A 27,577-nucleotide genomic window follows, 5' to 3' on the forward strand; every position below is an offset into this window, starting at 1 on the left:
CTACGGGAAGCTTGTGGAATCTGCCGTGGGAAGAATGACGCCAGGTTTCTGGGGCTCCTATCGTCATGGCGGCCACGGCCCCCGGTACCGGGGACTCCGCGCCTGAAGCGGCGGCTTCCGCCGAAGCCCCGCTGCAGTACAGCCTTCTTCTGCAGTACCTGGTGGGTGACAAGCGTCAGCCCCGGGTCCTGGAGCCTGGGAGCCTGGGCGGGATCCCGAGTCCCGCCAAGAGTGACGAGCAGAAGATGATCGAGAAGGCGATGGAAAGCTGCGCCTTCAAGGCGGCGTTGGCCTGTGTGGGAGGTGAGGCGACGTGGGGGGCATTTAAGAGGCTGAGAGCTTGGAAGGCAGCGGGGTCCCTTTCCAAGAAGGCCGCGCACCTGGGAGGCGTGGAGCCCGTGGGCCTTGACCTTGACCAGTCTCCACCTGGTTCAGTGAACTCGAGCAGCGCGTCCCTAGACCCCAATATTGTCTCTCGTCTCTGGAAATCGGGTCAGAGAATAGGTCCTGGGTCAGGGCCTTGGGGGTATAAGATGCTCGACCTCATTCATTCATTCATTCATTCGGTTTTAAATAATGATTTTTCAGCAAATTGTTACTGAGCAACTATCACGTGCCTGGCAGTGGAGAGACAGGGCGAGAGCCTTGTCCTCACGAGGCTAATATTTTAATATACATAGAAGTAAAAATGTTGAGAAGGAGCCTGGAGGAGAGTGCTGCAGACATAGGGAATAGTACCTGCAATGGTCTTGAGGTTAGAAAAAAACCCAGAAAAACCACTGTGGCCAGTGTGACTAGACAGAGGGGGAATGAGGGGGAAAGAAGTCGACTTGGCTTTTTTTTTTTTTTTTTTTTTTTGAGGATTTGAGAGTGTAGGTGTTCTTCCTGTGTGCAGAGTAAAGAGGCTGACCACAGTTGCAGATGAGTTGCAATCTCATTGAGAATGAAAGGCAGTTAAGAAACGAGCGTGGTGAGAGTAACAATGTGAAGTAGGGTAGAAAGAAGAAGGAGATTTTTTTTTTGGTTGGGGGAAGGCCACAAGAGGAGGTGAGACTGGAGCCATGTCTTGAAGGATGAGAGAATGAGGGTATACAAAGAGGAGGGGAACTGTCATTTCAAGATGGGAGTGGAGGGAGGGGTTTGAGCTTTTTACCTGCAGGCATTAGGGCAGTAACTGATGATTTTTTAGAGGGTAACTGGTGGTAATGAGCATGAGGACTCAGGGTGGAGTGTGGCAAAAAGAAGAAAAGTCTGTAGATAGGGAGACCGAATAGGAGATTTGCTAGACTGAAGCTCTCTGAGACGTGGACTGGGTCTTTGTTCATCACTGTGTCAGATCCTAAAAAATCACTTATCTGTTGAAATGGTGGATGAATCTTTGGAGTGCTCCAGGTTGGAAGTGATAAAGGCCCTAGATTAGGATGATAATTGTGAACTTAGGGTTACAGTGGAAAGCAAAGAGCAGTCAGAAATGCCCCTGAAGTTTGGACCGAGAGTGATTGGAAAGAAGGAGCCTTAAGTAGGAGTCTGGAGGGGAGGTGCCCATGATTTCGTTGAACATATAGTGACCTTGAGGTGGTGAGAGGAGATTCATATGGAAATGTCCAGCAGGCTCAGGAAGTCAGCTGTGAACAGCAGTGTGGGGACTGTCATTTGGTAGCTTTGTGACCTTAGGGAAGTCACTTAACTTTTCTGAGCCTCAGTTTCTTCAGCTAGTGAAAGGAGAAAATGCTAGTATAGACCTAACAGGACTGTGAAGAATAAATAAGGCTGTGACTGTAAAGCATCAAGAGTAGTTGGCACATGGTGCTTACCAAATGACTATTATGAATGTCACCATCATCACAGGAGTGGTTTGCAAAGTTGATGACTGATACTTGGGGGTGACTGGTTCACATATGAGAGTGTAGAGAGAGAAAGAGGGTTAAAGACTGAATCTTGAGGAATGTTAGGAAATGAAAGGAGGAAGAAATCCAACAAGAGACAGAGAAGCAGCTGCCAGCAGGATAGATCCTGGATTGTGTATGTAGTACCAGGCAGGTGGAGAGTTTGTGAGGCAAGGAGGTAGGTGTTCCTTTCACTGGTGGCCATCCAAAAGGTGCCATTTGTCAAATTAAAAGTTAACAACAAAAAAAGTGCTGTTTGAGTTTGACCCTATTACAGTAATCCAGAAAACATGCCAAAGAAATCTTCATCTCTGTGTTTGTTTTTAGGATTTGTCTTGGGAGGTGCATTTGGGGTGTTCACTGCTGGCATTGATACCAATGTGGGCTTTGACCCTAAGGATCCTTACCGTACACCGACGGCAAAAGAAGTTCTTAAGGACATGGGGCAGAGAGGAATGTCCTACGCCAAAAATTTTGCCATTGTGGGCGCCATGTTTTCTTGCACTGAGTGTTTGGTAGAATCTGTAAGTGTCCCTGCCTTCTGAGAAAGCCTTGCCTGTTTCCATCGTACAACTTCTCAGGAGAAATGCTCTTAATGTTACTAGAAAGCAGATCAGAAATGTCCAATACTTGCTAGATTCAATTTCCGTTAAATAGTCCCTAAAGCAAACTTTTTGTGCGCTAATGATTGGGGCTTGCATTATTTTTTACTTGTTTTTGTAGGCTAGAAGTTGTAGGCTAGTATGTTAATAATTTTAAACATGAAACTTATTGGGGAACTTGAGAAGAGATTTTGATTACTTCTCAAATGTTGCCCTTGGTTTCAGTGCTCTAGGACCACCTTCAGGAAGCGTTAGTGAACACATTCAAATTTTAAGAACTATACTTTTGAAAAAGAAAAAGATTAAGTTTCCTTTGGGGAGGGACTGAATTAGCCAGCTTGAAACCCTGTTGTGTGTGTGTGTGTGTGTTTTTTTTCCTTAATCATCTTGTCTGGCTTATTTCTTTGGCTCTGAACTGCTTTTCTCCACCCGCAGTACCGGGGAAAATCAGATTGGAAGAACAGTGTCATTAGTGGCTGCATCACTGGAGGAGCCATTGGTTTCAGAGGTTAGTAAACAGTTCCCAAACGGTTTTCTATGTGGCCTTGAACAACATGCTGAAGTTGACATTTCAAACATGAGTGTTCCAGGGACAGCGTAAGGCATATGCAAATACTGGATTCTCTTCCCTTCTGACAAGGAAATCATGTGTGCTTCTGTGTTAACTCAGTTTTGGAAACTTCTAGTATCTAGATCAGGATTTCTGATCCTTGGCATTGTTGACATTTTGGACCAGATGAATCTTTGCTGGGAGCGGGCAGCTGTCCTGTGCATTGTAGGATGTTTAGCAGCATCCCTGGCCTCTACCCACTAGATGCCAGTAGCATCCCTTAGTTGTGACAACTAAAAGTGTCCCCAGACATCACCAGATGTCCCTGGGGGACAGAGTCACCCCCAAGGTGAGAACCATAAATAGATCCAGATCTGTCTTAGAAAACTGCCCCCACACGGGAAATATGGGAGACTATCCTCACAATAAGTAACTTCTAGAGTACGTTGCTATGCAGGGTAGTAGAGAAGCAGAGCTGGGCCTCATGCAGCCCTGGAAGACCTGCTGTCCAAATAGTGGGCTCTGCTGAACTTTCAGCTCCATGCATTTCAAACAGTTAGCCTTTTTTTAAAATTACTATACAATTGTCACCTTAATTTTGTGTATAAGTTATCACAGTAATGTCTTTTTGCAGTTTAGGATTCTTAGATTTTTACTGCTTGAAAGCCAAATATAGGTGTTCTAGAAATGTTGGATTATCAGCTGTAAACAACGAAGAAAGAAACAGCTTCCCTGCCCCTTCTCCCTGTTGGTGTGCGTCAGTGACTTGACTTTCCTAACGGTCCCCATTGCTGGGCCACTTTTCAGCTGCTGTGCCCAGACTTAGCCAAAGCAAAAAGTCTATTTTCTCATTTTTTGAGAGGAGGGGTGATTTGCTATCATTAAAACCTGTTTTTACTCCTCAAACAGCCGTTTGTGATTTATAGGGTAACTCCTCCTTTGGTGTTCCCATCTCTCAGCCTTGTCAGGGCCTTTGAGAGGCTCAGATCCCTCCAGAATTGCTTTGATCACCTTCCCAGGAATTTATTCCATAAACAAATCAGGGTAACAGGCCATATGCTTTCACCTGATTCCAAGGACTGGTTCTCTTAACCAGTTTCATGCCTGTGAGGGGCTACTTTCATGAGACTGGAAATAGTCATTCTTTAGAATGAGAAAAGTGAAATGAACGTACAGTTAGATAAAAGCACACTGGATCAGATTGTGTGCACAGTGTCATCGAAGTCTCCCAGCTCTCTGCTAAGTTGAATGACTTAGAACATGATGGTTTCTTTGCATCTGTGGGTGTACAAACTTTTCCCGAATGCAGCCTGTACTGGCATCTCTCACCACAGGTAATGTCATCTCTGTTTGCTTTACAGCTGGCTTAAAGGCTGGGGTCATTGGTTGTGGAGGTTTTGCTGCTTTCTCTGCTGCGATTGATTATTACCTACGGTGAGAGCAGTTGCCTCGAGAAGGACAGTGCCAGCCCAGGATCAGAGCTGTTCTGTGGAGGGCAGTTTCTGCTCTGCTCCAGGGCACTGGCTTCAGACTGAAGACATTGGTTTTTCCTTATATAGTTGGTGTCATGCAGGAACCGCCTGGCTTCAATCTGCCTCCAGCCTCTGAGCGGCCGCACTCTCTGCTCCTGGACTCCCCAGGCTATGTGTGGGATGTGTGCCATGCCAGCTCCTCTCTCTCACGGGCAGATCAGGAGTCAGTGTGTTGACTTGGAGGAATTGAGTTCCACAGAGGTTCAGTCCTGACCACATCTGGCCCCCTGGTTGTTCGGCGCTGTGGGAACAGAGGGCACTTTACATACCCTGGAAGCTCTTCTGTCTTGGACGTCCATGCAGTCATCCATCTCACACATCAGGGCAGGGCAAAGTACGTTTACGCCGTCTGACCAATTATGTCATTTTGTTTAGCATTCTGCTATCCTTGTTAAAAATATATATATTTATATTACAGTTTAAATGGTTGGTTTATTTTTATTTTCAAATTTCATAGTTCCCCAAAATGGTACTAGATGGCCCAAAGATTAATATCCAAAGGGAAACCATGAGAAAGCTCCTAAGAATTCTGGGAGTGTGGGATTCTCAGGGTCTGTACAGTAGTGTTATCCTCACTGAGATTGTTCCATTGGCCAGGGCCTTCCCCCCAAAACAGCCCAGCCTCGCCATGTCCTAGGATACACTGAAATTCCATGAATAACCCCTACCAGCCCCTTCTAAAAAACCCTCCTGTGTGCTGGCCGATAGGAATGCCTGTAGTCTGAACCACACGTTGGTGGTATGCTCTGACTGCTGGACCAGGCCCTGGTCAAGGACACATGTGAAAGGTCCTGCTGTGATCATCGTGGTGACTAAATCCCAGGAGCTATGGGCTACGATCAGACATTGTTGAGGAGCTGTTCACTGGCACCCTTTTTCTCTGGTGCCAGTGGTTTTTTCCCCCTTGAACACTTGTTTTTGAGTTGATCTGGTGGCCTTTTTCTGACAGTTGCAGCCCAGCCTCATTGTGCGCCACAGGCAAAAGCCCAGCCTTTTACAGTCTGGGTCTGCCGCAGGTGCCGCTTTACTCCAGTGCTTCGGCGCTGGGGTGGAGATGAACCTGGCTTTTGCTCTTGGTGACAGGCAGGTAGCTTGGTGGGGGCCGTGTAATTCGGGCCACCTTCAGCCAGTGGTAACAGCTCCTTTATTCTACTGGATAGTCATTCCTTTGCCTTCTTTTGGCTTTCTTTCCTTGTCTGTCTTCTGGCTTACCCACCCTTAACCAGAATTCAGACTGAGCTGAACCATCCAGACATCTTGAGTGTGTGTATGTGATAATGTCAAGCCCAGCTGGTGACACCTTCCTCTGCCATGTCTGCTGTTCCCTTGGAATGAATGTGAGTACAAGGCTCATGTCCTTCTATGGTGAATTCTATATCATGCCTGTCCCAGTCTCAGTCATGAGGCTCCACTGCTGCTAGGCTGGCTGGAGTATCCTAGGAGGTCTGAGAACAAATTTAGGAGCGTTTCCTATATTATCCCTAAATAAGTCATCAATAAGCACTTAGAGCAAGAGCAAACACTTGGCCTTGGTACCTGTTAAAGTGCTAGGATGTGCGCCCCTTCTGCCATCCAGTCTAGTGTGTGGGGTCAGATATGCTGAATGACCGAGTACAAGAGATGCTACACTCACAACTGCCTTGGAAAAGATGAACCCTCGGCTGTCAGTGGCCATCAGTACAATAAGCCAAGCATTGTCCATATTGACTCTTCAGTCAGGAGAGGAGATGAATAGTTTCCTGTTTTAGATGGCTAAGGAGTCAGTATGAGCTCATAAACCAAACACCGATTTTCAGAGACATCTGTTCCTGATCTCCAGAATAAACAGTGTCCAGTGGCTTAGGCTGGTGGGAGCCTATGTTAACCCCACTCACTCTCTAAAGGGAGACTGGGCCCTCTAGGGGACCTAGCTTCTCCAACAAGCAGATTAGGCAAAAGGCTGCCCCAAAGACCTGCCACTTCCAAGGAGAATGTAGCTTAGTTTATGTAAAATGAGCGTCCATTTGAATGGACAACTTCCTGCCACTTGTCTGAGGCATACTGATGGCCAGGTCCCTGGTGGGGCATTTGTATTTTGTGAAGAGAACTGTCTGGTGACTGACCTGGAGGCATTTGTGAAAGAGCAAGGAGAGGGCATGGGTTCACCTCCCCCAAAACTGCCACGGTCCCCACAGGCCTCAGGGAAGTGCAGGGGGTAGTTTAGGTAAATAGATTCTTGGAAACTCACATCTGGATGCAGCTGGAAGAGTTAAATATTTAGATTGGTGGTCTTCCCTGGACTCCTGAGAACACAAATGTCCACACCACAGGGCTGAGTTGTGTGCAAATGTTGGGGCTTTGCATTTTTTTTATTAACATTTTCCTCTTCACGTGGTTTACATCATTTTATAATAATCTACATAAGTTGAAACAGAACATAGACCAAAGAAAAATATATCCTTACCAACTTATTAAAGTCAAATATGAATGAAGGGTCCCATCCTACCTGTATCAGCAAACGCCGGCAGCCCACAGCCATTTCCAGCAAGGACAGGCACCCAGGATTCCTGTAGCCTGTCTGCTGGGCTCCAGTTGGCACAGCCTGCCCTCCTGGGCACAGTGGCTGGGGGTTCTGGGCTGCACAGTCCCTGTCTCTCAGGAGAACTCATGGGCTATTTCCTTGGTGCAGCTTTAGTCCAGGTCTGGTACCTGCCCCTCCCCGCTCTGGGGGTGGAATTTATAAATATTCTGAGCCTTTTGCATTTCTTAGCCCTTCCAGCCTTCCTCTTGTTCTCATATGGCCTAAGCAAGGTTGGGGACTGCGGTAGCTACCTGATGCTGAGAAGCAAACATCCCTTATTTTGGGGAGGTGGGAGACACTGTAATTAGCTCTAGCTGGGCCTCCAGTTCATTCCAGTCAGTGGCTTTGGAAGCCAAGACTTCCATGCCACACACCAGCTCCTGAGCGCCGAACTGACTCCAGGGATGGTCAGACATGGGGATCTTTAGACTCAGGTGGCATTCTTTCTCCACCTCCTGTCTCAGGGAGCAGGGCTCCTTCCTGAGCTGCTAATAGGCACCTGGGGGTCAGTATTTCCCTCCTCTTACGCATCTCTTTCCTCCAGCTTGCACAGAATGTGCCATTCTGCCCACGACTGGGCATCAGGTGTAAACAAGATGAGAAAGGGCCCTTCCCCTCACTGAGCAAGTGCCACAGCTTCTTTTAAAACAAACAGCCCAGATCTCAAGCTAGGGGAGCTGTTCTCTCCAATCCCAAGGGCCTAGAATCAGGTCTTTGTCACCACCGAGGAGAGCCAGCGAGCTGTGCACTGCGGCTCAAGCCCTTGCAGCCCCAAGTGACCGCCCTCCCAGGCCAATTGCCACAGGCCGGCTGCTGCTGCTCAGTGGGAAGAGACTGCGCTTTGGGGCTACTTCTCACTCCTTTCCAGACTGAGCAGTGGGTCTCAAAGTTGGGAAGGGAACCTGCTGATCCCTGAATGTCAACAACAAGGGTTCCCTGCAAAACCCAGTTCCCAGAGAGGACCGTGCCTGTGACTCCTCATTCTTCCCCAACTTCTAGAGTTTCACAGTTACCCCAAAAGTCTGCATCCAAGAAGCTGGGGGTAAGGAGGCAGCACCATGACGGCTGGCTACTGCTGGACTGTGCCTGCCTGTCCCAGGCCCTGGCGCACACGTGGCCGTGGGGGCTGCCCCATGGCAGTGCTTGGCTGTGGAGAAAGTGTAAAATCTAAGGCAAAGGTACCACGAGGTGCATGAGCCACCAGGAAGAGCTCCCCCCGGATAGAGCCTGCCTGTTTCAGGACACCTGTTCAGCCCTAGTAGTTGCCCTCCCAGAAGCCTGGCTCCCCTAGAAAAGCCACAACTCCTTGCTGCTGAGAGCCTCTGCCCCCCAACTTAGGACCCCCAGCGCCCCGTGGCGCTCCTCTGAACATCCAGCCTGTCCTGTTTCCTCAGTGGCCCGACTCTCCCATCTCCCCCGATTCTTTCCTGACCGCCGGCTACCATGATAGCAGGTCACTTGTGAGTCTTTACACTCAAAGGAAATCTACCACCAGGGTAAAAGGAACTGAAAAGCAGTAGAAGGAACAGTCAAAGATGCCTCACTGCTACTGGAGACAGAACAGATAAACCCCAGAAATGGAGGCTCTCAGGTGGGAAATCCCAGAAATCCATTCTCCAGCCTGTGCTAAGCTGAGGATTAGTGTGAGCCTGTCTCCTTGTCCGACATTTGCACAGGCGGCCAGGCAAAGCAGGTGCGCTTCCACGGGTGGAGGAGGGCAAGAGGGCCAGGGGGCGGCATCTGACCAGCCGCCACTGCCACCGCCACTGCCACCCAGGGCCTCCTCAGAACTTTCCAGGTGACGGATCAAAAACCAAGGCTGCACATGCATGCGGGCAGGCCGGGAGGGAGGAGAGGGTAGGGGAAGGCCAAGGGGAGGCTGCCAGGAGACAGCGATCTGGGAGCAGGGCCAAGAGAGGAGAAGCTGGCAACAGTTACAGTGCAAAAGAAAAGCCCTTGGACTGGACTCGGGAGGAAAGAAAGTGTTGGAGGAAATGAAAGAACATAGCAGGCTGTCTGTATGCCCGCACCAGGTCGGTCACTACCTTTTCTGCATGACAAACAGACGTAAAACAATTCCCGAACGGCACGGAGCATTAGACACAACTAGAGGTGCAGAGGGCAGAGCCCAGGGTGTGCGGTGAGGCTGGGGTCGGGGCAGCTGGCTTTGTACAAGGTGGCACAAAAGATGCGCGTCTTCCAGTTCTTGGTAATCTGTGTCCCTTGGAGTCTGGAGCACTGGGTTTGGAAGTTTTCTATTGTAGTCCTTCAAGTCTGTGTTGGGTCCCTGCTGGAGAGGCTGGCTCAGGCCACCTCCCCACAGCTGCTCCCACCTCAGGCTACACGTCGGTGGAGAAGTACAGTGTGTTCCGCTTTAGTTCTGCGAAGGAGATGGGGGGGTGCTGCAGGTAGTAGAGGAGGACCTGGACCTGTGGGAGACACGGGACACTGAGCCTGGGGCCCTTGCCCTGGAAGCCCTCCTCTGAGGAGAAATGGTCTTGGCGATGGGTTCTGTGTTGCTCCCCTCCCCCTCAGGCTGCCTGCTCCTAGCCCAGGGTGGCTGCCCATTTGCAGCAGTAGAGGGCGCTGCAGGGTAGTGGGTGGGGTGCCTGAGGCCACTTCCCCAACCTCAGTCATAAACTTCCAACCGGCTCCAGAGGTTGGCTTTGGCTTGGCAGCCCTGTTTTAGGTTGGACCCTCTCCTGGGTCTTGCAGGGCTCCCAGGGAAGCTTCCCGACCTCGGAAGCAGTCCTAGAGTTTCCAAGCATGAGGACAAGGCCCCAGATTTTTCCAGTACTGCTGAGCTTGCTTTCTGGGGTCCAGGCACTCCCAGGATTGCAGCCAGCACCCAGGACAGACAATCTCTGGGTCCCTGGTCTAGGCTCATACTTCTTGGTTTGGTCTTGGAGGGGCAGACTTTCCAGGGCCCTGCCTCCCTGGTGACATCCTACACACCATCCACCCAGCTGCTCAGGAGGGGAGAGGTGTTGGACTCCGAACTGTTTTCTCTCCACCCCTCGGGGGCTGGTCTCTCCCCTCCGCCTGCCACAGGCCCAGGCAGCGCTGGAGGTACCTGTGCCATGACATCATGGGACCAGATGTCGGCAGCTGATGTGAGGTGCGCTTTGCTCTCCACTTCTGAGGGTCTCAGTAACGTGGGGCCAAACACGGTAGCCAGGTTGTGAAGGGACATTTTGTTGATGGGTTCCTTCTCAGCAACCCTGAAAGGGAGGGAGAAAGAAGTCATTTCTGGCAGCCACTTGGGGCTCCAGACCATTGGCTGTTAACAGCTCCTGGAAGGATTCCCAGAGGTGGTCACCAGCCTCCCTCTTCTAAGGGGAGAGACCGCTTGGTAGGGAGCGGACTAAGCCAAGGGACCAAGTTCCCAGCTATGTTCCAGTACCTTCCAACAACAGATTCCCAGCCCCTGGGCCACCCCCTGAACTGATGGTAAACCGTCAGAGCCAGAAGGACCCACTCCAATTCCCATGCCTTAGAGTTGGTATTACTGGTCCAGGAACTTTCCCTATAATAATTCATGCTCATCATAAGCCTTTGGGTAGCTATATTATCATCTCCACTGTATAGATGAAGGAAGGAAAGTACAACGAGGTTAAGTGACTTGCCCAAAGTCACCCAGCTAGCAAGTGGTAGAGCTGGGGTCTGAACCAGGCAGCAGCCTCTAGAGCCCGAGCTCTTCACCACCCTGGGCGTTGCCCCAGGTCAGCCCAGCTGGGGAGGGTCCTGGAGGAACAGTCAGAGTGGGCGGGGCGGGCAGGGGCCCCAGCAGCAGTGGCTGACTAGGCCTGAGGCCCTGCCTGCTGTGCTGTGGCAGAACATCCCTAATCCCAAATGGAGCCCAGGGGCTGTTCTCCCGCACCTTTCCAGAAGGGTCTGCCTCATGGGACCCCAGAGCTTCCTCCCTTTGGGTCTTCCTCTGCTTCTCTTGCACAATAGGCCAGATGCTCTGTAGATATTTCTCCTGAGTGACAGTAGGGGCTACCATCTGTGGCTGGTGTCCAGGCAGGCTCAGTGCCACCCAACATATCAGAGAGGCCCTGGGCCTCCCCTAGTCCAAGGCAATGTTCCTGGGGTGAGACCTGACTGCCCCATGCAGCACCTCTCACCCGACTCCCGCTCCACCAGTGTTCCACCCTCCAGGCAGGAGCCATGGACGTGCCTGCTGGCTGCTTTGGAAACGGGCAAACACTGCCATGCCAGGAGGCAGCTGTGCAGCTGGCCCGGCCCCTCACCACACACACAAATACACACATACACACACACACACATGCCCCGGCCAGGGGCCCAGATGTGGGAACAGACTGTGCCCGATTCCCAGGGTGGAAAACCTAATGAATTTTCCCTTCCCACTCCTCTGTGTGTCCTCCCCACAGCGCTCGCCAAACTATTTGGGAACTGGTTGGGACTTTGGTTCTGGCCAAACCAGAGGGAAAATGTCTCATAATGGGAAAAACAAGACAGCAGCCAGGCGTTCCCAGGTCCCGCAGGCCCTCCAAGCCTGGCCTGGTCTGGCTCAGCCACTGCCGGGCACCTGGGCTTGAGGGCTCGTGGCCCCTCTCCGCCGGCTCCCCAGTCCTGGGTGACAAGTGGATTTAAGGGGCGCCCGGGGACTTTTCCTCCCCACTTACACCTGGGACTGGTCTGGGCTCAAAAGTGAGTGACAAGGTCACTGTCAGGGCTGGCGTCAGTTCAGAACTTTGCTGTAGGCGTCAACTTTAGCAGCTCTTAGTCTGACCCGGCTACAGAAGGGGCGGGAGAAGGCGGGAAGGGCCATAGTTTAGGATTTGGGAGATGTGGATCCTCAGGACAGAGCTGCTGCTAACCCCAAGTAAGTCCCTGTTAGGCTAGGGACTTGGATTCCCTGTCTGTTAGATGAGGTGTGGGTCAACACCAGCAGGCTTCAAAGTTTTTGGACTGTGACCCATAGTAACACACGTTTTACATGATCATCCAGTACACGCAGCATACATACCGAACAGAATGTGCACACCCATTGCTCGCAGTGCACCCTGATGCTGTCTCTTCTGTTCCATTTAAAAAACACCAAGTGGACTGAATGAGCCACTCACTGTAAAATTCACCTATAGTCCTTGGCTCTAGCCCTACTTTCTGAGCAGTCTGGCCAATATTTGAGGTTGCCATTAGGATGCAAGTATTTCTCAAAACAGGAGAATTTGAATGCAAGATTTTGAAGAGCAAACTCTCACCCTGCTTTGGTGGCCCAGCAGAGACCAGCACCCATGAGGAAGTGCCAAGGATATGGGTCCCCCAGCGGATGTGTCCTCCCCAGCTGGAGCCTCCCATGGTGCCCTGCCCTCTTCCCCCGGACTCAGTCCCTGCTGTTGTTACCTTTTCAAGTGTTCCAGCAGGAAGAGGAAGGTGATGAGGTTGGGGTCAGGCAAGGAGCGGAGCAGGTGCATCATGCAGTTTTCCTTGGCAGCAGGGTCTGACAGGGCTGTGGGCAGAGAAGGGGCTAGGGTGGGGCTCGGTTCCCAGGTGGGGAGGCTCTGGCCAGCGCCCTGTGGTCAGGAGGCTGCAGGACCCTGAGGGAGAGGCTGCAGGGGGTCAGGGGAGCAGACCCTGCAGGGAAGGGCCTGGTACTTTCCCAAGGATGGACTATTAGTAGGTTCCTAAAGGAGGCCCCACCCACAACCTGTAACTCAGCCAGGAGGCTGGCTGGTGGGGAACAGACACCTTTCCTCCCCTCACTGCAGGGGCCTTTGGGGCTGGAGCCATTCCCCATCCCTGGTCTTGTAAGGCTGAGTTTAACACAATGATGCCATCAGTGCAAATATTCTCTCTTTTTTAAGCACCTCTGTTGCCAGAGCCTGACGGTGAGCAGCCTTCCATGGGCTCCTCATTTCCTGTAGTGACTGAAGCCCTGACCTGCCCCAGGAGAAGATGAGGGATGCGCCCAGACCTGGATTTGGCCTAGGTGATGGAGGCCAGAGCCCTGCCAGCCAGGGCCCTCAGCTTCCTCCCCACCCCAGGCACAGGAGAGATGAGACAACACTCCTTCTGGAAGTCTCGGGAGCAGCTGTGTCAAGCGCGCCCCAGCCCTAACCAGGCTTCTCCCTGGCCCCGGGGCACCAGCCCCCGACCACCCACCTCAAGGAAGATTTCCCTGGATCCTGGGTTTCTAAGCAAGGAGGTCAGTGTCCAAGGAGGAGGCACAGAGGGCAGCCCGAAGGGACAAGAGGGGAGAGAGGCTCTAGCCTCCGGATCAGGCCCCCGCAGGCCACACCTCACCCTCCAGGCCACTCAGCCACGTGACTGCAGTGCATTGGGTACATCAACAAGCAGGGGAAGCCACAGATCTCCTCTCTTGCTCTTTACTCTGCTGGTCAGGGAGGCCTGGCCCTCAGGTCCCCCAGGGCCTCACCGATGCCCTCCATGAAGGCTGGGTAAAGTCGGTCTGTGAGGAGGGGCTCGGGCAGCTCCCGGAAGTAGAGCTTGAGGGTGCCAGCAATGGCATTGATGTCCATGTCACTCAGCATCAGCAGGATGTCCTTGTTATCTGTAGGGGAGGTGGGAGGTCAGGGGTGGCGGGTGCCTCAGCCACCTCCCTCCCCGACACAGCCCTCCACTGGGCAGGTAGCCATTTTTGTCCCCTATCCATCTTAAGACAGCCTGCCTGGGGTACCCTCCTACTACGTCTCTGGTCTGGTCTCCCCAGGAAAGGCAGGAGGATGTAGGAAGTGCCTGCAGGTGGTGTGTGACTTTAGTCCGCGGGGGTGGGAGGGGGCAGCATAGTTCATCATCCAGAGTCCTGAAGCCACGTTCCTACCACATGTCACACACCCTCCTTCCAACTGGAATCTCCCTGCTGCTGAGCCCCTCCTGGTAAGGCACTGCACATTTTTTGTACCTAAAATCATGTTCTGACAAAGCCTCAGCTTCCAGGTGGTGCAGAGGAGCCATGTGCCAGCATGTCCCCAGCTCCCTACCCCAGGCTCCCCAGACACGTCTGCTTGACAGCTTTCCAGGGACACCCACTGGGCCCCCTCTCATTTCCCACAGAATCAGCACTGCCCGGCCAGTTCGCACGTCCTGACTACTGGGGGTGCTGCGGCTGCAGCCTGACTGGCAGGATGGGGCAGGGGTGGGAAGAACCAGAAAGGTCGGGCCCCACCACCAAGGAGTTTTCAGTCAAAGTGAGAGGCAGCAATGCCCCTCCCAGAGGGCACTCAGGGCCCTGGAGAAGGTGGGGCGCCCAAGCCAGCCAGCCCGGGCTCAGAGCCCTTTGGTTTTGGTATAGCCTGCCAGGCACTGGGGACCTAGCAAGAAAACCAGGAACAGACTCTAGAGTCAGAAAGATCTGAGTTTAAATCAGGCTCAAAGCTTATAAGCTGGGTATCCTAGACCAGTGACTTGACCCCTGTGAGGCTCAGGTTTCTTATCTGTAGCAATGGATGAGAGATTGGAGGGGAGGGGATGACATGAGAAGATGCAGGAAGAGGCCTCACCCAGGGACTCAGAAATGGTCCAGCCCACGCCACGCTGGACTGCAGTTCACAGACCAAGGCCCCTCTGCCAGCGGCTAGTTGGGACTCTCCACGGGGAAGCCTCCTACTTCCACTGTGCGCCCTCCCAGCCCTCCGAGCTTACTAGAGCACCCTCTCCCCGCCGCTGCCCGACTGGGCCTCCCAGACTCACTGGCATCAAAGACGGCCTTCAGCGCCTGGATGTCTGTGGCCACCCCTGATATCCGGTAGATGCCGACCTCCTCGATGCCCCGCTTCTCCACCTCCTCCACACACTGCCGGACGATGTAGGGCACCTTGGAGCGCTCCCGCCTGGCGGGGAGGAGATGTGAGGGGAGGGAGGGTGGATGGAGACCCCCAGTGATACTATATGTAGCCCCTCTCTGCAAACCTTGGCATCAGAGAGCTCTGGCCTCTGGGATTGAGGGGAGGGGGTGGCAGGAAAGGGCTAAGAAAGAGGCCATTGCCACCCCCACCTCCCACCCCCACAGCCTGCCCAAGGCTTGCGTGCTGAGGGACAGCAGGGGACAAAGGTGGGAGGAAGTTTTAGGAGATCAACCTAAAGACTGAAGAAAGAGTGTTCCTCAGATCAGAAGTCCCAGATTCAAATGCTACAGGGGACCCAGCAGGTCACCTACAGAGGGGGGTGGGCTGGGTCCTGGAGACAAGGGGAGGAGAGCTGAAGGATGCCCTTTCCCAGGGGAAAGCCACCTCTTAGCCTCCAGCCTGCCGCTGCCAAGCCAAGATGCGGGCCTACCATTGTCATACCTTCCCACTTACTATAAGAAGCCGACAACCGGGGATTTTCACATGCCTTCTCCCAACAATTAAGTGCCGGCTCATTTATTTCTAAAGCATTGTGTGAGGCAGAGGACACACCTCAGTGGGCCACTTTTGCCCTCCAGACTGGCTCTTGTGACTACTGAGCTGGAGGGTGATTGATGAGGGACCAGACGCGGGCAGGGGAGCCTGGACGGCGAGGCTGGCAGGGGCCCCGGGCGGAGCACCTACTTGGTCACCACGCTGATCTTCACCCCAAAGACGCCGGTCTGCTTTTTGGACGGGGTCCTCTTCAGGCTCATGTCTCGGCTGGTGAATTTCATGGAGAATTCCACTTTGATCTGTTTGGGGGCGAGGCAATCACAATCTCTCAGGACATGAGTGCCCCCCAAACACAGGGGCCCCCAGGATTGCAAACAAGGGCTGCCTCTGCCACCTGGGGCTCCCTGAAACACCTGCAGGGTGGGGGCAGGAAGGATGCGGGCAGAGGAGAGGGGAAAGGGGCTGGGCTAAGGGGGCAGGGATGGGACAGCTCCCCGAGGGTGCCAGCCAGGGGTTGGGCTGCCCACCCATTGTGCAGACCCTTCCAGTTCTCCGGGCTCACCCCATTCATCTCAATCACATCCGTGTGCCAGTTCTTGGTTTCAACAGTTTGTGGATCCAACTGCAGAGAAAGAAAGAAAAAGAATGTGAGTGAGAGAGAGATGACAGCTCAGAGACCAAGCCAGAGCTCTCCCTGCTGGTCGGCAACTGCCTGGAAGTTGGTAAAAGGTCAGGAAGGCAGAACTGGGGGCTGATGCTTAGCTTGACATCAGCCCTTCATGGGGCTCCAGCCCCTCGGCCCTTCCTGCCTGGCCAAGTGAAGGACTACCCCTCAGTTCTGGGAAGAAGGTGGGTGCATTCTTAGGCATATTCGCCCACCACATCTCACTCACTCCTGACCCCACCCTGTGAGATGGGTATTATCATCCCATTTTATAGATGCAGAAACTGAGGCTCACAAAGCATAAGCAACTTGCTCAACTGCCAGAATTGGAGTTGATGGGAGGGGATGTAGCCCATGCACATGGTGCTGAACGGGAGGGGCTGCCACATAGATGTAAACTGAACCCCAGTTCTGCCACTGGTGACCTCGGGAAGGTTTAAGCTCACCAAACCTCATTTGTTTTACTCGTTCACTGCAGCCAGTAATAGAACCTGCTTGCTGGATTGTTGTGAAGACTCAGTGAGATAACCTGGGGTAAGTGGTTGGTTTCCCAGGAAGCAAACACTCTGTAGAGTGAGGAGGCCCCCAAACTGGGCAGGAACCCCAGGCAGGTGGGGACGACAGGGGAGGTCCAGGGGCATCCCTCACAGGCGACCAACCAGGACTCCATTCCTCTGACTCAGTGGCCTTCAAACTGTTTTCCTGTGTGCGTCCATAAAGTCACTTTGAAAAACAATGCACGCCCTGGCACATTTTAAAGTCAACACCTGAATATTTCCAAAGTAAGTTTAAATAGCTGCAAAGAATATAATGTCCAGAATAATGTAAATATTTACATCTTAAAATAAAACTGTTACATCATTCTTTTAAATGTATTCCATAGAATCCAAATACCATAGTGATTTGATACCCGCCATCATCCATTTAAAAAACACATAAGCAAGTTCTCCTTTCGCTTGTAGAAACCCAGCAACATTTCTTTTTCTCCTTGAATTTGTGTTTCTAGTCTATTTCTCCCAAAGAATTATGTCCTAGTTTGTATTTTTCTTTTTAAAAGTCTTTTATTCCTCACCCTATTATATTTTGCTTCAACAAAAATGTCTGTATAAATGGAAATGAAAATTTTCCTGAGACCACAAGACTCCAAATGTTCAAAGCATATCCTGGATTAGTTATTACAATGATTAACAGTACACAATAAAAAAGGTAACCAACACATTACAAACTTTAATAAATATTCAGCAGCAAAGAACCATTTTGGTGGAACTGCATCTCTTAATGAGGCAGGTAGAATATTTTCTTTCTATATATATATATATGAATATTATTTTTTGCTAGGGTGAAATGCATTTTAGCATCAGTACTGTTCTCTTTGGTTTGGTCTTTAAAGATGTAAAGGATGAAACATCTTGTTCACATAACTAAGTACATGGGGCTGAAAATAGTTTTATTATAGCAATGTTTGCAATCCTTTAACCTCTTTCTTCATTATTTGCCTTAAAGTACATATATACCTATTATCAATATTTATTTGAAATGATCTCTCAGCTGAGTTTCCATCACTTTTGTGGACAGAAAGAACCAGAAACCATGTGACTTGTGAAATGACCTGTAACCCAGCCATTAGTCTTCTACTTTCTCAACTCCTGCACAGCATTTCAAGCAGCCCCTTCGTCTGCCCCCCAGGAGGTCTGGCACCCTAGGCCGAGCCCCCCCAGGGAGCCGGAGGGAGAGGTGATGGTGCAAAGCCCTTCTCTGGTCGGTTGCTTTCTCACAATAGCACTTATAGGAGTTGAGGACCTGCAAACTGATTCCCTTAAAACTCCCCTGCCCACGCACCCCTGGACTGTCTGCACCCCCAGTGCAGAGCACTGCTGCGTTAACAGGCCCTCCTCACATTGGAAAGCCGGACCTGGGTCAGCTCAGGGGAGCTGGGTCCCAGGGCTTCTTACAGCTCGAGGTAAGTCCTTCCTACACCTTCCATCACCCACACACCAGCTGAGGACAGGGGCCACCCAAGACTCTGATGGGGTCTGGGGCCCTCATCTGGGCCCCAGCCCAGCCTTGAATAGTCAGTTCCCTGCCCGGAGGAAGGATGAGAACAGGACAAAGGGGGAGCAGTGTGGAGAGGACCGAGCACCCCTCGCCACTACCTCCTCATAAGAGGGAATCGTGTGGGACTCCCCGGCCTGCTGCCCGGGCTCTCTATTCCAAAGGACTCAGGACCAACTCCTCCTGGGTCACTCAAACCTTCCTCCCCTAAACTTTCTGTCCCAACCCTCACCGGGCCCATAGCACAGGCTGCCCCTTACAGGTCCTTCATCCCCTCCAGAATGCTGGGTCTTGGACACAGGGCCTGGGTCTGTCCCCAGCCCTATCTGCAGCAGTGGCCACCTGGAGCAGAGATGGCCATTGCTCCTTGTTGCCTGAGGCAGATGCTACCCTTGGGACACATTCTGGAGGGACCACCCCTTTTAATGTGGGTCTCTCCAGGCATCAGCATAAGCCTCAGGCCATCCGTGGTTCTGGCCCCCAGTGCACCTCCTCCTGCTTAGCCTCCCATGACCTGGCACCTCCTGGCAGCTGTCATGGACTGAGCCGGTGGTCCCACCCTGGGTCCTGGAGTGGCACGTGGATGTAGCCTGAGTGGGGAAAGTGCAGGGATTGAAAGACCAACCTGGGTCCAAATGTTCACTCTTCCACTCAACTGTGTGAATCTGGGCAAGTCACTTACCCTCCTGGAACCTCAATTTCCTCACAGGGGTGTCCATGCCTGCCTCAGAGAGTTGTCATAGAAAACAGTAACAGCGACTGATGTGCTGGGAGCACTTCCTGCAAGTCTAGCGCTGTGACAAACTCCATACAGACAGCATCTCAATAATCATCATAAATCTGTGAGGTTTAAGCCTTTCTAGCTGCTCCCATTCTACAGACAAGGACACCGAGGCACAAAGAGGATCAGGAATTTGCCCAGGGCCACACATCTAGGAAGGGAGAGCAGGAGCTCAAAATCAAGTCTCCCTGCTCACCTCTGCTAAACCTGCACGATCCCATGCACAGCACCTGGCTTGGCACCCACGCTTCTTGGCCACAGGTCAGCTGCTGTGACCATTATTTATCTAGAGAGGAGGCATGAGGCCTCCACAGTCTGGCACCGCCAGCTGACCTGCGTGCTGGCAGGCCGCCTCCAGTACAACTCTTCCATTCCTTCTCTCCCCATCGCTTCTGTACTAGCTGCCAAGTAGCAACACTACTTTTCCTGGGAGCATCTGAGAGGGCCTTAGCAGGCCCAGTCTCAGCGCTGCTTCCTCCAGAAAGGCTTCCTGGATAACTCCAGACCTCGGGAATCTTCAGTTCCCCTCCACCTTCCTGTTGCACCAGGACCCTTTTTCCCTGCACCGTTTATTGTTTCAGTCTGTCCGAGACCAGGTCTGGGTCAGGTGGCACTGTCCTGTTTTACTGTGAGTCCCACCACGGCCCTACGCCAGATCCCCTCTGCAGGTGCAGCCCTGGTACCTGTGTGGGGAGACCTGCCCAGCCCCTTGGCGCCCGACAATGAAGCTCTGTTTCCCAGGAGGCCAGCAGCCTCCAGAAACCAAGTCTATTTCAGGACGTCATTTAAATACAGAGAAGGGAGGGTGCGGAGAGGGACATGGCACATTTTCCAGAGAAATGATGCTGTCTGAATTGCTGTGGTTATTTATAACCCCTGGGAAATGTGGACTTTGCTATTTCCTGATTAGATTAGTGCTGGGGGCGGAGGAGCCAGCCCCCTGGATATCAGTGGACAAGAACACCTGACCACTCACCCTCTGGGCCCAGCAGAGAGGTGCTGTCCCCCAGCCTGGGAAGCAGGTACATGGGGGCCACCAGATCACCTGTAGGGAAGGAGATGATGGGGCTGCGAAGGGTCAGGCTGGGGAGACTCCGGAGGGCCCCTCCTTCATTGCACAGGTAACAGAAACACAGTGGGGCTCTCCACCAAGGTGGGGCACAGGCAGGAGACAAGCAGCCCAGAGAACAACCCAGAGAAAGTTGTAAACGAGTGGGCCGAACACAGCCACTGGGAGCGGCTCAATTATGTCCCTTTTGCCTTTGCATTTAGACCCAGTCAGGTCATGGCCGCACATCCAGACCTCTCCCGAGGAGAAACGGCTGCTCTGTGGACTGATGTCCACAAGAGAACCACCAGGTTCCCTCCAACACTGGGAGGAGTCCTGCATCCCAGGGAAAGAGTCCGCAGTGTCTCAGAGAGAATCTGGCAGGTGGCTGGGGAGCCCGCCTCACTTTCTGGGCCTCAGCAGCCTCACATTTAGGACAGGAAGTAGGCTTCCCGGCTTTGCGGGGGCTGAGAGGGTGTGAGGACCTGCAGGCAGGGGAGGCTGCTCCAGATGGTGGGTGCTGCCTTGGTTTCCAGAACATCCTCAGGGGTCCCCTCTGAAAGGTCTAGGCCCTTCCTCTGGCCCTTTCTCACCAGCCTGGGGCAGGGGACCCCAACATTCTCCTCCCCTCTGGCTCAAGGGCTGTTCACCCCCTTCCTGCTCCCTCTAGAAGGCAACAGAGCCCATGTTCAAACCCAGCTCCTTCTGATGGCACAGTCCTCCCACCGCCCGACACCCGCAGCCCACCTGAAAGTCTGCTGATTTCTGCTACTGCACCTTCCCATGGGCTCCTTTAATTTACAAGGTGAGGGCTGTGGAGGCCCCATCTGTATAGTGGGGATAACCCTTCAGCACCAGCAGCTACAGTCCCAGCAGAGGGAGGCACAGGCCCAGAGCAGCGGCAGTGTTACTTTGGGATGTGACGCGGGGGCTCGATCAGTGACAGGGACATGAAAACAGTATTCATTCACCCGGGCTCCCAGGGCCCCCACTTCCCTCTTCACAGCCCCTTGCTGCTGACCCCCTTCCCTTAAAACCTCACACTGTCATTGCCACAGCACAGGCCCCAAAGCCCTGAGAAGCCCATATCCCTGGATGCCACCCCTGACCTCCCAGCCCTCTTGGGCCGGGCTCCACCCTTTGTGCTCTGAGCCCAGCGCCTGGCATCCTGGGCCTGTCCTGGGTGGTGGCATGGACTTCACTCAAAGCCCAGAGTTGTTTTTAGGGCTAATAAAAACTAACTGCAGTAAACAAGCGTAACTGAAGTTGTCACACTTATTGGTGAAAAGGGCACTGAATAGAAGGCAGGTGTCCGGCTGTGTTTGGGGACCCTGCCAGAGTCTGACTGCTGGGCTGTGGAGACCAGGCCCTGAGCTGGGTGTCTTGTCTGATGGGGGTACATTTCCTGTGGCTCCCAGGGCGGCGGCCATGGTGGTAGGCCCAGCTGGCCTTCCTCTGCCCTCCGCCAAGTGCATCCACATGCTCTGGGCTGGGTCCCCTTGGGACACCAAGGCCAGCCTGTCATTGGGACAGACCACAGGCGTGAGAGGCATGGAAGGGCTGACAACAGCGCTGCCAAGAGCCTGCCTCTCCCGCCCTTGGGAAGGGTACTGGAGGAGTCTGTCAACGTGGCCACTCGCTCGAAACTCATAGAGGGGCCGGGCGGAGTTGGGGAGTGGGGGCAGGGCCTGTATCCCGACTCAGGCTCAGCAGCTGCCTTGGGGGAGACCAAGCTCAGACTCAGTAAACTCACCCTGTCCTCCCAGAGGCTGGCTCTCACCAGGAGGCCAAGCAAGCTCTGCCCCACCAGCCCTCACCCTGCAGGGTTAGCACCCTCTTCAGACCAGCCAGCCCGGGATGAGGCTGCTTGGCCTCAGCTTGCCTCCCCTCCCCTCCCCTCAGAACTTTGAAGTTCCCCGAGGCCCACATATGGAAAGGGTTTGGTGGCTCTGAATGAGGCTTTTATTGAAGCCAGGTTAGCCCGCAGCACCCACTGTGACCTGGCTTCCCAGAGCTCCGCATTCCAGGGCTCGGCCTGCCCCGCGCCTGCCACACTTTCAGCCCCTGGGTCGGCGCAGCTGTGGACGGAACTCAGAGCCCCAGCCCTGTCTTCCTCAGAGCTGGCCCGCCCTCCCCGCCTGCCCTGCCGGAGGCTCCACCCCAGATCCAGGCTGCACACCAACAGCGGGAAGTGGCCCCGCCCCGGCTCAGGGCCACCAGCTAACGAGGGCAGGGTCACTCTCGGGAAAAGGAACTGGTCAGGGCCAAAGCAACACAGAGGCAGCCCCGTCCCCAAAGGGAAGGGGCCGCCTTAGGGGTCAAAGGCCCAAACGAGAGGCTACTCAACATACTGACTGGGAAGTTTCATGCTGCCACCAGTGAAGGGCCAACGGCCTTTGGACTGCCGGGGGCTCGGCGGCCTCCCCCTGGACTTGGAGTGGTTTGGTAAGAATGATGAAAGTCCCTCTCTGAAGCTGACTTCATCCTCCCTGCCTAGGCCAGGAGCAATGTCTGGGCACAGGGCCTGCTGGTGAGAATGAGGCACAGCAGCCCTGCTGCCTGCGTCTGCTCAGAGGGGCCTCTTGGTGGACTCTTCCCAGGCCCCCCATGCCATGTTCTCACATTTGCTGCACATCCTTGAAAGTACCTGGCAGGCCCACTTCTATGCACGGCTTGCTTGGCCAGATACCACACGCAACACAACAACTGAGCAGGAACCCCACCCCCAGCAGCTCCCCATCCCGGGCACGCAGGACCCCAATGGGGCTCCATGACCACCCAGACGACTGAGAAACAGCCATAGACCTGAGCAGGCCCTGGGGGGCCTCCTCCACAGGGTGACATGACAGCCAAGAGCCAGGCTGCCTGGGTTTGAACACTGCCTGCACTAAGCCGTTCAGGTGACCTCATCTGTGTTGCTCTGTGAGCCCAACAATACCTTGTGGGTTATCACCTAACTCATGTCGGGGACTAAGAATGATGCCTGGTACTCGGCACGTGCTCAAAACATGTGTCACTAAACCTGGGCTTAAACTCCCCAGTGGCTCCCCACTGCACTCAGATTACAGGCCAAACTCCTTGCCATGGCCTGCAAGGCCACTGCCCACCTGTCTAAAGTCATTTCCTATGCCTCATGCGGCCTCTGTCTGCCTCTGAACATGCCATGGTTGCCCCAGCTGCAGGGTTTTCACCTCTGTCTGGAATGCACTGTCCCTAGACCTTTCAAGAATCCTTCTTGTCATTTAATCCTAGTTCAAAATTATCTCTTCAAGCGAGGCCTCTCCCTTCCGCTTTACTCTCTAATCCGCTACCCAGTTTTATCTTCCTCGCAGTCCTTGTCCAGCATGAGATGATCTTATTTATGGCCTGACTCCTCCTATAGACAGAAAGTTCCATGAGAGCAAGGCCTTTCTGCCTGGGCCACCTCTGGAGTACCCAGCACGTGAAGATGCCCCATCAGTCCTCAGAGACCAAACGAATGAACTGAGATGTGGGAGATAGAGAAAGCAATGCCTTCTGGCCAGGGCTCCGTGGGGACAGGGTCCGGACGCCCCACATTCCTGTTCACCTCTCTTCTGTGTTCAGTGAATGGCTGGCCATGGCCCAGGGGCAGCCCTGTGACCTCTCTTGCCCAGACTTTCCCAGCGTGTTGAGAGTTTAAGGCTTAGGCATAGGAATCTTGAGACATGGCCAAAATCATCATATGAACTGGATCGAGAAGATCATCCTTTTCAGCTCCTTCATTATACTGATGCCAGAGAACCAGAGAGGTGAAGAGATCTGCCCAAGGTCACACAGCAAATTTAGACATAAGACACAAGATTAGAAAAATGAGGCCTCTGGACTCCTACCAGCCCAGTGCCCTTCCTTCCCTGGCGTCCCATGCTGCAGCAGCCTGAGGGTTGGGGGTGCTCCAAGGAGGAGGCCAGAGCACAGAGGGGGCATCTGAAGGGAAGAGGAGCTGTGGCTGCTGCTGCTCTGGTTGTGCCCAGTGAGGCACCAACCCTGGCTGGTGTCACTGGCCAGGACAGAGATGCTTCCAGCTTCTGGCTCAGCCGTAAGTTCCACTCTCTCAGCCTAAGCAGAATTGGGGAAATCACTGTGGGGTTACAGGCCCTCTCAGCCTCTCTGCAGAAGTTTCCCACCGGCTGCTCCCACCTCTCCAGGCACACTGTGGGGGACCAAGGACAATGGAGCCTTAGTCTGAGGCTCACTGGTATCTGGACTAACTCCGGCTTTCTCCTGGGGATTGGGCAAACAGGTTCCAGGCACAGGGGATGTGTGTTCTTTCGGGTGCCAGGGAGCTGTCAGAATACAAACACCCTTCCAACTCCCAGCATGCTTGATAGGGAAAAGGAAGCCAAAACAGCACCTGCTGACCAGCTCCCAACAATATGGGCAGTCGGCAAGGCCACTCAGCACATGGCTAGAGCTTTCCAGACCTGTACACCCTCACCAGCGCCTGACAACTCCCCCAAACCAATACCTACAGAAGCTTCTGGGCTCTTTTCAAAATGTCTGCCTTCCTGGGGCCTCACTGCCTCTGGATAGTCCTGCCCCACTGGGCTCGGACGGCTCTGGCCTCCCGAGAGCCACCTTGGTTGGCAGTCTCAGCTCCCCTTGGTCTGGGGCCATCCAAAAGCCAGGGCACCAAGCCCATCAGGGTTGCCTGGCCAAGCCACCTATGGACCTCAGAGATGCTGGAGAGGCCCAGGGTGCCTTCTAACCTCCCAGGCACCAAGAAACAGCAGCATGCCAAGTTCACTTAGAGCAGGGGTTCCTACCTTGGGATCTGAGACCCTCTCTGAAATAGCATACAATGTGTGCACAAGGGCGGCTCCGGGTCTGGGTAGGTCTCCATAACCTGCATCAGATTCTCAGGGTTGAGGACTCCACTCTGTGCAATCACACAGGCCTCTCAGGAGCCAGCTTTGTGGAGAAGCAGGAGCACTGGGTGTCAGGAGACCAGGCATGTGGCCCCAGGAGTAAGGTCCTCTCACTCTAGAAGCATAATGGCTGCAGGAATGCAGGGAGGTCACACCACTTCCCCTTCCAACTCTCCAAGTCTGGTCACTGGCCCACACAGAGGCCCAGGAGGAAATGGGCTGACTGTGGGGGTCTCCAGCCCTAGGAAGGGGTGCTACCTCCCTTTCTGACAGCTGAGGGATCATATTGGGGTGTGAATGGGTGTGCAAATGGTGAGGACAGGATGCAAGTCCCTCCCCACCAGCAAATAAGGTAGAAGAGGGGCAGGGCAGGGGGAAAAGGGGCAGGGCAGAGCTGTAGGCAGGCAGGACAGGATAGATGTCTATTGCATAAGGTTTCAAGATCTTTCTTGATGCCCAGAGTCAGATTATGACCCCAAGATATCTCTTTATCTTATATCCCAGTGGCCTTGTACCTTCAATGCCTGGAACAGCCAGTGAATGGCTGACTGAGCCTTGGGGATGTGCACACGATCTGCATATCTAGTGCTACCTGTTAGGAAGAACTAGCAAGTTAAAAGACAGACTCTGGGAGGGGCGAGGAGCTGTCCTGTGGTTACAATCAAGATGACAAAGAAAGGGACCCTCCTGAACCCTAAGGTTCCCCAGACAAGTGGCCTACAGAGGGCTCCCCATCCTATTCTTCCTTGGGTAGCACCTCTGACCTTCCTTGGAAGCAGAGGGGCACAAACCCCATCACAGAGCAGGTGGGCTTGTTCTGGGACTCAGCAAGAAACATCTTGGTTGAACTTGTCGGCCTCTGGCTTCTAGAGAGAAGCTCTTTGGAGGTGGGGAATCTCAGACTAACCGCTTGAGGCAGAGATTAAGTCTGGAGGAACCATCCTTAACTCCCACCCACTCTCCTGGACCCTGCCAGTTCAGCCTGAGTCTCCGCTCTGGCCAGGATCTGGCCTGGTCTAGGTAGGACGTTCTCACCTTGGCTGCAGGGCGACAGCAGGGGCATGGACTCCCCTCATCCCCTGCCTGAGACAAATGCTTCTGGCCTGGCCTCTGCCTCCCTGGGACCCTCCTAGCCTCTCTGGCTCCCACAAGTGACTCCCATTAAAACCTTCTGACACCTTGTGTGTGAGGGGTGAGGATGAGATTCCTCTTTCAGCCCCTCTCCCTCCAAAGTGCAACTTAAGGATCTAGAAACAGGCAGGATGAGAGGAAGAGCAGGCAGCGAGGCTGGTCTCCTTGAGTATGATTTAAAGTCAAAAAAAAAAAAAAAAAAAGGGAAGGAAAGAAGAAATGTGAAGTTAAACGCTAAGAGCACTGGCAGAGCCCACAAACTCAAATGCCACGTGTCTCCTCTGCTAAATGCTTGCACAACAATCTGACTGCCAAGTCAGAGGCTGGACTGAGGCTATAGCCCCAAGACTCTCCTTGGGGACAAGCACAACCCTAACCACAGCCCCCGACCAAGGACCCAAAGAGAGGCTGTGAGTGGTCCTTGTCTCCGCTTTTCCAGCAACTGTAGACCCCTACCGCCGGAGGCTCCACAGGTTAATACTGGGCTTTTTCCATCCAAATAGATTCTTCAGCCCCAGCACGGCGTCCCCAGATGAGTCACATACACCCTTCTCCAGCCTTTCAAGAATCTTTAGTAAACTGGGAGCAGGAGGTCCACAAGTGTCTCGGGATTTGATCCACAGCATCAAATCCTTGCAGCAAAGTTAAATGAGGAGTTAATGAAGGCAACCCCTCCTGCCAGGCTGGCCAGTACCTGGCACCCTTCCCCCACTCACCTAAGCTGCAGCCTGATCCCAGCCCCCTATCCTGGCAGTGAGCCTGCTGCACTGAACAAAATAGGTTAATGCAGCTGGGGGAAGGAAGGGAGGTGGGCAGCTGGCCTGGCTCTACAAGCCTGCCTGCTCACCCACCAGCCCGGTCACAGCGAGGCAGGCACAGCAGGGTGAATGACTGTCCCTCAGTCACCCACGGTGCAGACCCTTGTGTCTTTGACACCGACATACTTGGTCACACAGCAGGGGCTAGGGGACTGAATCATCCGCCATACAGAACATCCCAGCTCTAGAGCCACCCTGCAGTTGCACTGACGCCAACCAGCTCAGCAGCCCAGCGCCTGGCTGGCCCGCCACCCTTGCCCAGAGCGCACCATCAGACATGGAGCTGTCAGATATCACAAGAGGCAAAGCCAGCTGAAGAATTCCTGAAGTGGCTTCTTAGTTTCGCTAGTCACTAATGCACAGCAAAAGAAGTAAAAGTCTGGGCTTTCAGGGTTTAAAAACTACCCCCTACCTGCCAGGCCCCTGCCCAAAGGGGCAGGTAAACCAGAAGGATTCTGGCTGGCACAGAGCCAGGAACCTGCTGGGTCACTTTCTTGCCAACCTCCAGGTCTGGAAATGGACAATGAGCCTTGGGTTTGTGTCTGCTGGCCTCAGCAGTGGCTAGGAGGGGGTACAGGCAGGAGATGGCTCCGCACTGCCGGGCACAGACAGCTGCCTCAGCACAGAGGGGCTCTGATAGCAGCTGAGGCCAGCAGGGCTCTGCTAGCCTGGTCCCTGGAGAGGTGGAAGGTGACACAGGGGCCAATACAGGACAGCTCAAGTTGCTGCCCTGCCTGGCA

At 53.6% G+C, this 27,577-nt stretch overlaps 2 protein-coding genes across 7 annotated transcripts in view; one reads left to right on the top strand and one right to left on the bottom strand.

Annotated features, from left to right (window-relative positions):
* The first annotated feature begins 17 nt into the window (after positions 1-17).
* TIMM22 (translocase of inner mitochondrial membrane 22) lies at positions 18-16,992 on the top strand. 2 transcript variants are annotated; one of them, XM_032457522.1, is made up of 4 exons: positions 18-303; positions 2,214-2,410; positions 2,924-2,996; positions 12,962-16,992. In XM_032457522.1, the coding sequence occupies exons 1-4, from the start codon at positions 66-68 to the stop codon at positions 13,054-13,056; spliced, it is 603 nt and encodes a 200-aa protein (XP_032313413.1). In that variant the 5' UTR covers positions 18-65; the 3' UTR covers positions 13,057-16,992. The 2 variants fall into 2 exon arrangements, with proteins under 2 accessions (XP_032313413.1, XP_006185037.2); XM_006184975.3 differs by lacking the exon at positions 12,962-16,992 and adding an exon at positions 4,400-4,994 and having other exon boundaries at positions 20-303.
* Positions 6,887-27,577, bottom strand: part of ABR (ABR activator of RhoGEF and GTPase) — a 172,688-nt gene continuing 151,997 nt past the window's right edge. For 2 of the 5 annotated variants that reach the window (XM_032457509.1, XM_032457507.1), the window contains exons 17-23: positions 16,020-16,079; positions 15,647-15,756; positions 14,808-14,947; positions 13,534-13,668; positions 12,501-12,606; positions 10,204-10,351; positions 6,907-9,559 (exon numbers count right to left, since the gene is read on the bottom strand). In XM_032457509.1, coding sequence (XP_032313400.1) covers positions 9,470-9,559; positions 10,204-10,351; positions 12,501-12,606; positions 13,534-13,668; positions 14,808-14,947; positions 15,647-15,756; positions 16,020-16,079 — 789 coding nt within the window. In that variant the 3' untranslated portion in view covers positions 6,907-9,469. Of the gene's footprint in view, positions 9,560-10,203; positions 10,352-12,500; positions 12,607-13,533; positions 13,669-14,807; positions 14,948-15,646; positions 15,757-16,019; positions 16,080-27,577 lie in introns of all 5 variants that reach the window. The other 3 variants (XM_006184974.3, XM_032457510.1, XM_006184972.3) reach the window with 2 other exon arrangements.

The sequence above is a fragment of the Camelus ferus genome, chromosome 16 (genome assembly GCF_009834535.1).
Source record: "Camelus ferus isolate YT-003-E chromosome 16, BCGSAC_Cfer_1.0, whole genome shotgun sequence".
NCBI lineage: Eukaryota > Metazoa > Chordata > Mammalia > Artiodactyla > Camelidae > Camelus > Camelus ferus.